Source organism: Brienomyrus brachyistius, chromosome 18, assembly GCF_023856365.1.
Source record: "Brienomyrus brachyistius isolate T26 chromosome 18, BBRACH_0.4, whole genome shotgun sequence".
Lineage (NCBI taxonomy): Eukaryota > Metazoa > Chordata > Actinopteri > Osteoglossiformes > Mormyridae > Brienomyrus > Brienomyrus brachyistius.
In genome coordinates, this window is record NC_064550.1 from 11966170 (window position 1) to 11978673 (window position 12504).

The 12504-nt window shown below is 45.1% G+C and overlaps 1 protein-coding gene across 4 annotated transcripts; it reads left to right on the top strand.

The window, feature by feature from the left end:
• The first annotated feature begins 217 nt into the window (after positions 1-217).
• On the top strand, positions 218-11613 carry LOC125713466 (solute carrier family 13 member 2-like). Of its 4 annotated transcripts, none has more exons than XM_048984628.1 (13): positions 218-427; positions 723-877; positions 3632-3760; positions 3931-4067; positions 5152-5378; positions 6244-6427; positions 6767-6889; positions 7485-7694; positions 8360-8496; positions 8890-9005; positions 9104-9265; positions 9569-9706; positions 9789-11613. In XM_048984628.1, the coding sequence occupies exons 2-13, from the start codon at positions 776-778 to the stop codon at positions 9918-9920; spliced, it is 1797 nt and encodes a 598-aa protein (XP_048840585.1). In that variant the 5' UTR covers positions 218-427; positions 723-775; the 3' UTR covers positions 9921-11613. The 4 variants fall into 4 exon arrangements, with proteins under 4 accessions (XP_048840585.1, XP_048840583.1, XP_048840582.1 ...); XM_048984626.1 differs by lacking the exon at positions 218-427 and adding an exon at positions 448-528 and having other exon boundaries at positions 8423-8496; XM_048984625.1 differs by lacking the exon at positions 218-427 and adding an exon at positions 450-528.
• The last annotated feature ends 891 nt before the right edge of the window (positions 11614-12504 follow it).

The following is a 12504-nucleotide window of genomic DNA, read 5'->3' on the forward strand; positions in this document are numbered from 1 at the left end:
TGCACTTTCAACATGAATACTCCTGTTTAATGCTGCCTTTCAGTCGGACAGCATAAAGAAAGAGAAGGTGCTGGGACTGGTCTGTCTGACAGGATCCTAATCCATTTCAGTGCTGCTCTTTGTCCAGCGCCAGCCTGATTGCTTTCTGGCTTGTGGTAAATGATTCAGGGTCTCAGGGTAAACCCTCAGCGGACCGATACTCTCTAAACTGCACCTCGTCAGTTTTTTCTCTTTCATAAACCTGCTGATGAGAACATCATGAAAAAGATTTCAGCTCAGTTTTCAGAGGAACGTGTTCTAACAGAGTGGGAGTGATGGTCACTTTTTCAAGGAGCCCATGAATGTCTGAGGCAGAACTTTGTGGTCCTGCAGGGGGCAGCATTGAGCTCATTCTACGCCTGCTGCTGTGTATAATTCCTTATTTCAGGTACTATCTGCACCAGTGAAGAAGCACCCTGCGTACGTTTGGCAAAAAATCTGGGATAGAGGTGGAAATATATGCTGGTGCCTGCATGCGCACACGCGTGTGTATGTGCCTGTCTTTGTCAATCAAATGCAGTGCTCTGTAAAACTTAATCTCAAACATCATAAACCTTCATTGTTTTGTGATGCCATGCTCTGTTTCACCGGTTAATGTTTAATTCCACTCTTGCGATACATATAAATGCCCAGGATGGATCCTGCAGGTTCCAATAAGGTATCTGACCATTATGATATCTCAGGCTTGCATGAGCCTGACTGTCTTTCAGATGTTGGTTTGATCCAGGTCTCCACAATGGGGGGCTGTTTGAAATGGCTGTGGGCACACCGAAACTATTTGATCATCTTCATCATTCCACTCCTCATCCTGCCCCTACCGTTGGTCATCAAAACTCCGGTAAATGTGCTCTGAATTTTTCTTCTCTTTGAAAAAAAAAACTGTTCAAAATAAGCAGCTGTTGATTTATCTGAAACAAATAAACCTTGTATTTGTGAATCTAGTAGAAGTATCTCCTGCCATTGTAATGAAAATATTCAGCACAGACTGAGAAGTAAATCTGTGACAAACAGGACAGATTGGAAACAAAATATGCTGAATACAGGAAGTAATGTACATCTATTGAAGTTGTGTAGTGCAATGAGGAATGATACAAGGAACGAGATATAGGGAATAAGGATTGAGGCATAATTATTGTCTTAGTTTATAACTGTGAAGAGCACAGGTTTCTGAAGCAATCCTTTGATCTGATGTTTCTGAAACATTCTTACCCAGTTTCCTGATCGTTAGCGATATACCTAAAATTTCCCAAACTTCACAATGGCCGGTCCGCACCTGCACTGAACCTCTCCCCCATTCTCCCTGACCTGCACTGGGTCCCCGCGAAATTTCACTTCAGATTCAACACCCTTCTCCTGACCTATATTTGGGGAAGATGGTGGCACAGGAGGTAGTGCTTTCGTTCGGCAACTGGAGGGTTGCAGGTTCGAGCCCTGGTTCCTCCTGACCCCATCAAAGTGTCCTTGAGCAAGACACTGAACCCCAAATTGCTCCCGGTGAGCAGGTTGGCACCTTGCATGGCAGCCGCTGCCACCGGTGTGTGTATGAGTGTGTGGATGGGTGAATGTGAGGCATGAAATGTAAAGCGCTTTGAGTACTCGTAGGAGTAGAAAAGCGCTATATAAATGCAGTCCATTTACCATCTATAAGGCCCTCATTAATCTTGCTCCCCCCTATTTGTCTGATCTTCTCCTTCCCTACCAGCTCTCTCATGCTCATAGATCATCCTCCTGTGGGCTCCTCATTGTTCCTTCTTCCACAGCTTGGGTGACCAAGCCTTCTCTAGGGCGGCACGTCTTCTTTGACATTTCCTTCCCTCTGACATCTGTATCTTCCCTCTCCCAGTCATCAGATCTCATCTTTAATCATTTGTATTCTCTGAAACTTTCAAGTTCAGTCTTTGTGTTTTTTTATGTTGTTAATATTTTTGGGTTTTGAAAAGCACTGTATAAATCTCAAGTGTCATTAATATTATAAATATTAAATGTTTTGGTGGGGGGGGGGATTTTGACCTTGTAACAATGCATTATGTAATAACACCACATTATGTAATAATTCAACAGATTGTCAGTATTGTCAGATTGGTTGTTTATTTTATACTGCACAGTAATAGATTTTCATCATTAAAAGTGCAACTCCCACATTTTGTAATAACCACCATAATATGTAGTAATTCATTACAAAATGCAGGGAAATTTATTACATATTGCAGGCAAGCTGCCTATTACACAATGCCATAGATTATTACAAACGAAGGTGCTATTATTATTAAAATTTGTTACATTTTGTCGAATTATTACATAATGCAGCATTATTACACTTCAACTAATGGAGTAATCAAGACACGCTGAAGGCTCTCTTTGGATCTCTCCTGGCCGATATCTTCACTCACTCATTTATCCATTCGCCTCCTCACATAATCAGCAAGTTACTCGTGGCTTCAGCTTTTTCACTTACAGTTGGCAATCACTCAGTCACTCGCTCACTCAGTCACTCGCTTGCTTACTCACTCACTCACTCACTCACTCACTCAGTCACTCACTCACTCACTCAGTCAGTCACTCACTCGCTCACTCAGTCACTCACTCGTTCACTCAGTCACTCACTCGCTCACTCAGTCACTTGCTTGCTTACTCACTCACTCACTCACTCACTCAGTCAGTCACTCACTCGCTCACTCACTCACTCACTCACTCAGTCACTCACTCGCTCAGTCATTCACTCACTCAGTCAGTCACTCACTCGCTCACTCACTCACTCACTCAGTCACTCGCTCGCTTACTCACTCACTCACTCACTCAGTCACTCACTCACTCACTCAGTCACTCGCTCACTCAGTCACTCGCTCGCTTACTCAGTCACTCACTCGCTCACTCACTGTCACTCACTCACTCAGTCACTCATTCGCTCGCTCAGTCAGTCACTCCCTCACTCACTCACTCACTCTGTCACTCACTCGCTCACTCACTCACTCAGTCACTCGCTCACTCAGTCACTCCCTCACTCAGTCACTCACTCACTGTCACTCACTCACTCACTCACTCACTCACTCACTCACTCATTCACTCACTCGCTCGCTCAGTCAGTCAGACACTCATTCACTCACTCCCTCATTCAGTCACTCACTCACTGTCACTCACTCACTCACTCACTCACTCACTCAGTCACTCACTCAGTCACTCACTCGCTCGCTCAGTCAGTCACTCCCTCACTCAGTCACTCACTCAGTCACTCAGTCACTCAGTCACTCACTCACTCACTCAGTCACTCACTCACCCAGTCAGTCAGTCACTCACTCACTCAGTCACTCACTCAGTCAGTCAGTCACTCACTCACTCACTCACTCACTCACTCACTCACCCAGTCAGTCAATCACTCACTCACTCACTCAGTCACTCACTCACTCACTCGCTCACTCACTCAGTCACTCACTCACTCCCTCACTCACTGCCTTACTCAGTCAGTCACTCACTCACTCACTCGCTCCCTCACTCATTCACTCTCTCCCTCACTCACTCACTCACTCACTCACTCGCTTGCTTATTAGCTTACTCACTTACTCACTTGATCTCCTACCCTGTGATCATGATTCAGGAAGCAAACTGTGGCTTCGTCATCATCCTCATGTCCCTGTACTGGTGCACGGAGTGCATGCCGCTGGCGGTCACCGCTTTCCTTCCTGTCATCCTCTTCCCTTCGATGGGCATCATGGTGTCTGAGGAGGTAGGGTGCAAAAGGAAGGTGAACCGAAGAACTAACATGACTAAAGCTGCATGGTCACAGACATACGTTCTTCCCACCATTCAATAAGCTTCAGTTTCACCCATGACTGCTTAAGGACCCAAAAGAACAGGCTGCTTGCAGCTGGTCCCACACACTGCTTCCTCCCTTAGGTTTGTGTGCAGTACCTGAAGGATTCCAACATGCTGTTCATCGGTGGCCTGCTGGTGGCCATTGCAGTGGAGTCCTGGGAACTGCACAGGCGCATTGCCCTTCGCGTGCTGCTGCTGGTGGGAGTCAGACCTGCACTGTATGGACCAGCCCGAAACACATGCACATATGCACTGGCACTCACATGGGCACTGGCTCTCACATGGGCACTGGCACTCACATGCGCACTGGCACTCACATGGGCACTGGCAGTCACAGGGGCACTGGTATTCACAGGGGCACACTCGCACAAATGCACTCTCAAATACTCATACAGGCAATACATATACGCACACATGCAGTCATACACACGTTTGTTTATTTATGTCCTGCGATGGGTTGACACCTCATCCTGGGCTGTTCCCTGCCTTGGCCCCTGTTCCTCAGGTCCCCCAAATCTGCATAGGACAAACGGGTACAGAAAATGGATGGATGGATGTATGTATGGATGTATGGATGGATGGATAGATGGATGGATGTATGGATGGATGGATGGATGGACGGACGGACGGATGGATGGATGGACGGATGGATGGATGTATGGATGGATGGATGGATGGATGGATGGATGGATGGACGGATGGATGGATGGATGGATACCTAGCTTCTCCTCAGCCAAACTGAAAACATGGGGAAGTATATAACAAGCTTAGCTTTTTGTAAGCTCATTTAAATAACAAGCTTTGTTAATAGTATGGACACCTTCAAAGGTATGTTTTCTGAGTGTTCACTATGCCCCTGCGGATATTCATCTCAAAAACCTCCAAAGAACTTTAGCAAAACACACCAACACATACCTGCACACTCACACACATTGTTTTTCTTTTACTTATTAATTTCAGGTACATGCACTACATCTCAAGCACAGCTTGCTAAGTTAGTTTGATGCCTTTCCTACGGATCAGTTAGTGCCTGTTCTAAGATTTAAAGATCTAAAGGTTTCCTTAACCAGTGTTTCTCAGCCCAGTCCTCAGGGAAACCCAAACAGTCCCCACTTTTGTTCCCTCCCAGCTCCCAACACACCTGTACCAGGAATTTGGTGCTCCTGATTGGCTGGGAGTGGGGAGGGAGTGAAAATGTGGACCTTCTGGGGATCCGCGAGGACTGGGTTGAGAAACACTGTCCTTAACCGCCATTTTGCCCCATTGTAAGCATGAAGCTCCACCCACTGGTTCTCCTCCCAGGCTGATGATGGGCTTCATGGGCGTAACAGCCTTCCTATCCATGTGGATCAGCAACACGGCCTCCACAGCCATGATGCTGCCCATCGCACAGGCCGTCCTGCAGCAGCTGAGCGACACAGAGGCCCGGGCGGACGAGCAGGAGCTCAACCAGTCTGTCCATGACAACCTGGCCTTCCAGACGGACCTGGTCATGGACCAGAAAGTCAGCCTGCAGGACTTGAAAAAAGGCAGGAACCTCACCCTCAAGATGGGGCCACCAGAGACACAGGAATAGGGCTAGTGCTGCCATTTCAGAGGCTCTAGGCAAAGCTTTACCTTCCAAGAAAACTGATGATCACTTCATTTCCTGCACAGTCTTGTTAATTCAGGGGCCCCAAGCAACTGTCTATTCCACCTAGAGATGGAGTCGACACTGCACAGAACAGAAGCGAGGTTACTCAGTACAATGCCATGTTACCAGATGCATTTAATTCTGAAAAGAGCAGCGATGCATCATACAACAGAATGACTGAATTACATAGCAAATTAGTCACTTTCATTATGCATCTTTTTCATCGTGAGCATCTCCAGAAGAATGGAAGTGCTGGTTTACCAGACGTGTGCAGTGATCTTCTATGAAAGGCCAAATCTGAGCTTCACCAAGTCAGCAGGGGCTGCTTTAGGTTACTATTGTCCGGTGAAAGCTCCAGTAGAAGAATAGGTAGATTTTACATTCCCCCTTATGAAAATGCATGCATAAATCAAAAGAATTCATGCATTTTCTATGTTAACTTGAACATAAGACATTACCCTTTTTCATTTTAATGATTGTGCAGGACATTAAAAATAGCTTGAGCTGGATATTGCTGCAGAACAGCCTTTGCTCAAGCCTTGCTTAGATTCAGCAGGTCAGACACTAAAGAACACGATTCTTCTGTTAGTCGGTATTCGGCATTTTGCACAACTTGACGCACAGTGCTGTGATTTGATCAGAGGGATTATGGTAGAATATAAATTGCAGGGAATTTTCCAGAGGGAAGCTTCTAGAAAGAAAAGTCATTGCATTGGTGAGGGACGTGGAGATGCGGGGATATAACGGTCCGCTCCCCTTAGATGAGGCGATGGAGACTGAAGTGGCGGACAGCTTCTCCGAGCAGAAGACGCGGGCCCGAGAGGAGAAGTACTTACAGCTATCCAAAGGGCTGAGTCTCAGTGTGTGCTACGCAGCCAGCATTGGCGGTACAGCTACGCTCACAGGAACCACACCCAACCTTATCCTCAAGGGCCAAGTGGACGAGTGAGCTCTCTTCCTGCAACCAGCCTTTCAGAGCCATCTCTGATCAGATACACACAGAGAGATCCGGGCTCCGGCCTACTAGAACTGACACCATTTAGTTGAATATTAACACAATTACATCATTAGATGTTGAGGCGTTAACTGAGTAATAACGTTAAAAATTAATGTAATTAAATGCAGCATTTAGAGCTTATGCCTATTTCCAACTTGGTTTCCACATGAACTTCTGTAATTGGTTCTTCCACAAGCTAAAGAAAAATTACACCCATTTAAACGAAGACTTTTAATTGTATTTGTAAGCATGACAGTCATACACAGGTAATTTCCCTGCTGCTGCAGGCTTTTTCCAGATAACAAAGGCGTAATCAACTTTGCCAGCTGGTTCGGCTTTGCTTTTCCCAACATGCTTTGCATGCTGGTCTTCTCCTGGATGTGGCTACAGTTCATGTTCCTGGGATTCAAGTAAGTCCATCTGCTGTTAAGATCTACTGCCATGTACTTTCATCTTCAAGGCGACGCATCACGTCACACTAAAATTCCAGCACAGAGGCAGGCAAATACATAAAACATTTATGAAATACTCCGTTAAATATAAAACTGACCCATACACGGCACATGCAAGCAGTCCCTTGATACAGATTATGCATTTTAATGGGTTTGCAACTCGTTGCTGGTGCCCCTTTGACAGCCAATGGGAAAGCAGGGTTTCAGGAACTGGAAGCTTGGCGGCAAGTTTGCATTTTCTGATCCCTGGGAAACATGTTATTTTGGAGGAAACTTAAACTGAATTACAGTAAAGCTGTAAAACTGTAAATCTATGTGCAGCTATTGCTCTGGATTGAAGCATCTCATCTACAAGATGCATGACTTGTGTAGGAGGCCCAGCTATGGGAAGGATGCCCCAAGCTCTGGTGTTTAATTTATTTTTCAGCTGCAAAATCATGTAGCCTGCAAGACGGGGATCTTCGCAGTGCTACTTGGACTAGTAGTATCTGGTCAGTTATATAGAACCATGATTAGCAGGTAAACGCAACAGCACCCTTTCTGCAAATTTCAGCCTGAAGAGATCTTTTGGCTGTGGCTCAAAGAATGCAGGAGACAGGGAGGCCTACCAGGTAATGCGTGCGGAGTACAAGAAGTTGGGCAGGATGAGCTTTGCAGAAGCCGCTGTCCTCATCATCTTCATCTTGCTGGTGCTACTCTGGTTTACGCGGGAGCCTGGATTTATCCCTGGCTGGGCTACCGTGCTCTTCAACATGGACAAGCAGTGAGTTAATGGGTCTTATGAGGGACTGTAGAAGAGGGTGCTTCATATCATTGCTTTTCATTGTGTCTAGTTATCGACTGTTGTGATTTTGAGTATGTCCATTCACCCATGATAGCATCCGACATCTAAGTGATCAATGGAAATATGTTTTATGAAGTCATCTATTTAAATAGCACGTTTGTATTCATGATGGTTGTTTACGTGAACTACTTTATATAGCTAATTTAAACAAGGGACAGTCGATAGCTAGATAGTCAGCTAACTATCATCATTGTTAATTGTGAATATAAGGTGAGATTAGCTCGCATTTTATCGACGCTGAAATTTCTGCCTCGCTGACAAGAATCCATGCGAGTCCATTTAAAATGCTCAGCCGTCCACTGATCGCAGTGTACAGATTGATTTCTATTTGTGGCGTTTGATTATGTTGCTTTAGGTTTATTTTGTAGAGTAGTTTCTGAGAAAGTGTATTTTTTCCACGCTCCAGAAATAATGTAATTTTAGTGAAATGCGTTTTTCATTGGAGAGCCAGGAAATGACTCCCGATTCGTGATAAACCCCACAAGAAGAGCGAATCGCATAAAAGAGAATCAGTACCTGTATTAGAGACCCACCGTTGTTTTCCGCGCAGCCTTTGCGTTAACATGCCCGTCTCTGTGTTGCAGGTATGTAACTGATGGCACGGTCGCCATCTTCATGTCTACACTGTTCTTCATAATCCCCTCCAGGCTGCCCAACGCCTCCTGTCTCCGCCACAGTGATGCCGTCGATGGTGATGAGAGCAGCAGAAATGGATGCGAAGGCAAAGCCGATGAAATCACACAACACTCATGTGCCAGTCACAGAATTAGGGTTTAGCTGCACGTTTGCAGATACCCTGCAATGTGTTATTTTTCAGCCTGGCCTACTTTCTGAAATCTGCTGCACTTTTACCAAGCTCCCAAAGGCCAGAATAATTAGACCACATTGGTGAATTAACATTTGTGTCATAATGGTAATGATCAGTCGCCGCGTCTGAAAGATCCTGCAGTGTAAATTAGGATGTTCCGTTGCTTAATGCTGCTTTTTAAGATTCTCACTCTAATTATACTTCAAATGCACTTAAAATATTTCACCGACCTTGGTAGGAATTCCAGTCCTCGGTTCCCAGTGCATAAAATCCACATTTTCTGTACCTGATTCCAACTTCCCTCAGGTGAGAGCATGAAGGCCCCGCCCACCCTGCTAAACTGGCAGGTTGTACATGAGAAGATGCCCTGGAACATCATCCTGCTGCTGGGAGGGGGCTTTGCTCTGGCCCGGGGCAGCGAGGTTTGCATCTCTCTCTCTCGGTTCTCACTATTGGAGTGCGAGAGAACCTGCACCTGTATTGTCGTGATTACGCTGAAACCCGGTGTGTCTGCATTCAGAAGTCTGGCTTGTCCCTGTGGCTGGGGCAGAGTTTGGCCCCCCTGCAGCAGGTCCCACCCTTCGTGATCTGCCTGCTGCTCTGCCTGCTGGTCGGGACCTTCACAGAGTGCTCCAGCAACTCGGCCACCACCACACTCTTCCTGCCCATCCTGGCCTCCATGGTGAGCCAGAGCTTGCCGACACTTACGGCCAGAACATAGACGTCACTTTCGAAAAGAATCAAAAGCGAACGAACATTCATGAGGCCATTATGTATCCCTATAAAAAAACAGAGCACGTGTAGCTTTTTTTCTCCCTTAAAACGTTGCAAAGAGTAGGCAGCCGATTGACACGCAGTGTGTGATTCTTCAGACACTTTGTTAACGCAGAGTAGGGGGAGGAGTTACTGAAATAGCAGTTGATGCAGTTCTTCACTTCATGGATTGAAGTAGAATGGTCTTCAGACAGTCCCTCTCTATCAACAGGCTACTGCCATTCACCTGAACCCACTCTACGTCATGCTGCCCTGCACCATCTGCGCCTCCATGGCCTTCATGCTACCTGTGGCTACTCCACCCAACGCTATTGCCTTCTCCTATGGCAAGCTGAAGGTCATGGACATGGTAAGACCCTTTAACCTTCAGAACACGGAGTTGCTCTCCTAAAACTCCAGATTTAAAGGTCATTATGTATCTCCATCACCAGGCCAAGGCCGGCCTTGGGCTCAACGTCGTTGGCGTCGTCATGATCAACATCGCTATCAACACCTGGGGCACAGCCATGTTCCAGCTGGACGTCTTCCCTTCCTGGGCCAATGTTACCGTGACCACCCCCTGAGCATGAAGGACAAGGGGAGGCAAAGATTATGGTTCTCACCATGGAGGGGCAGCAGAACTGATGCATGCTGCTGTCTAAATGCTCATGTGGTGTGGTTCTAGAAAACAACGCCTGCACCTTTATCACTACTGCTGCAAATTGTACTACTAACTGGACGCCTTTGGGTTTGCGCTACACAGGGCACACAGTGCGTAAGGGGAAGAGAATCAATGTATCACTGCCCCGCGACCATGTGACCAAAGAGAACAGAGCTTATTGGGCAGTTCAGTGTTTCGTTAACTTCCGTCAAATTAATGTAAAACTGATTTCGGCCGTTCGCATACAGGTTTTTGCATGAATCTCCTCTTTTATTTAGTTAACTATATATTAATATTTAACAAAACACCAGGAAGGGGCACAGTGGTGCATTAATTAGCACTTTTGCCTCACCTTAGGGACCAAGGTTTTGCGAGGCCGCCGTAGGTCCATGTACGGAGTTTGCATGCTCCCCCCCCTATCGTTGTAGGGTTTTCTACTGGATACACTGGTTTTTTCTGCCCCCCCCCAAATCCCAAAACATGCTGAGGTTGTTTGGAGTTGCCAAGTTACCCATAGCTGTGCATGTGAGAGTAAATGGTCTGAGTGTGCAATGGGTATGTGCATTCGGGGCACAGGGGGGTGCTATTTGTACACGGCTGGGCTCTCACCAACAACAAGATAGTGACTTCCGACGACCCCCCCCCAGCCACCCTGGATAGGACACAAATTTGCAGAAAATGGAAGGACAAAATGCTGGTTTATTTAAAGAAGAAACTGTGTTTGAACATCATAATCTACATGAAATGCATCAGGGCAAATAGACCAAGACATCCAGAACGGGCCGGAATAAAAAATAAGCAGGAATTACTGCAACTCAGCCCCCCCAACAGAATCAAACTAAAATGCAGCATTTCATATAAGGAGCAAACAGCAGACACTGGCCAGAGTGAACGAGAAACAAGAGACACTCATAGGCCTGGAAATCTATCTTGGGTTTTGCCTAAAACTAGGAGCAGCCCCCCTTGCCCACTGCACCCCAAGGCTGGCTGCGTGCTCCTCTCATGCACGGCCTACCAAGCTGATTACTTTCTTTACACACTATAGCCCGTGAAGTCTTACGACTGGATGCTGCACAGTGGAACTGCAGCACATGTTGTTATGGCAACGCCTCTGTGAATGTGATCACAGCAGGAACACAAAAGTGAATTCACCGTGTTCCGCTGTATGACGATTTCAGCTTTGACTAATACCTGTGGGCAGACATAGTAATGATGCTCTTCCACAAGGTGGCAGTATAGCATCTTATTCATTCGCTTATGTCAATATGCCGTTTCTCTACAGTCTTTTGGATGTTATAAATTGCATTTTGCATGATAAGAACAGAGTGCTATTGCGTAACGTCTTCTGCTGAAAGCAGACGTTGTACTAAGAAGAGAGGAACAGTTCCGTGTAATTTCACATAGATGTGGCGGTTAAGCTTTCCGGTGAAAGCGAAATAAAAACAAGCGAAGACACAAATGATTAGTTGAGAAAAAAAAAATCCACATATTTATATAGTTTTTATAATGCCATTTTAATTGTCCAAAACTTGGAAAGAAGCAAATTAATCAAAGTAAATTCGTTTTACAATAATCACATTTTTAAAATATAAATAAATCTCTTCACATACATTAAATCATATACTGAAGTCTGTATGTATTTTTTATATATATATATATATATATATATATATATATATATATATATATATATATATATATATATATATATATATATATATATATATATTTTTATTTATTTATTTTAACACCCAGAGTTAAACTCTACGGTATCAAATTGTCTTTACTTCACATATTGGATTTCTGTGAATCATCTACAGAATGCTACAATCCAGCAACTACATACACAAACCGCGTCACCATACTCACGCTACAGAATGTCCACTAACAGTCAGCGGAGGATTGTGGAACGTCTCGCCTCTGCTCCATCGTTCCTTAAATTTGACGGCTGTTTGAATTCATTACAATTCATTGATTTGCATTTGCGGAAGGATGCAGGGATCAGTAACATTCTCAAGGACTATTATTCGATGGGCAAGGACTTGGCGATTTGATCACACAGTTTTAAACGTTGACGCTACACACATTTTCATCAAAAACACTACTAAAACGATTTCAGTTCGTGTGCTGTTGCTTTAAATTCGGGACAGGCCACCCTCAAAATAAGTACTGATAAGCCATGTCGGAATGATTCTTATTCCTTCAAACATTATGTTAATTGTCAATGTAAAGCAACATATCCAAATATGAATCGATATAAATGGAAGTGGATGCAACCTGGATGCTACCAGTGGATGCAACCATGTATTTTACCCACCGGTCACAATTTTGACCACATTTTTTTTTGCTCATTAAGCTCCAAACGAGTGGTTGTTGCCTGGGAGCCCGAATGACTTCCTATAAATGAAAGCAGATGTGCTGATGGTGCATGAGCAAGGTCAGGTCACTAGTGTCAATTGTCACATAACCGGAGCTGATTCCTTCATGCACTCTCATGGCAGGGAAAA

What these genes read in the sequence shown, in the direction of transcription:
- LOC125713466 (XM_048984625.1), top strand. An exon ending in CCTGCAGGACTTGAAAAAAG is followed by an intron (nt 5,379 to 6,243) that starts GCAGGAACCTCA and finishes CGCTCCCCTTAG; the next exon opens with ATGAGGCGATGGAGACTGAA. An exon ending in CTCTTCAACATGGACAAGCA is followed by an intron (nt 7,695 to 8,359) that starts GTGAGTTAATGG and finishes TCTGTGTTGCAG; the next exon opens with GTATGTAACTGATGGCACGG.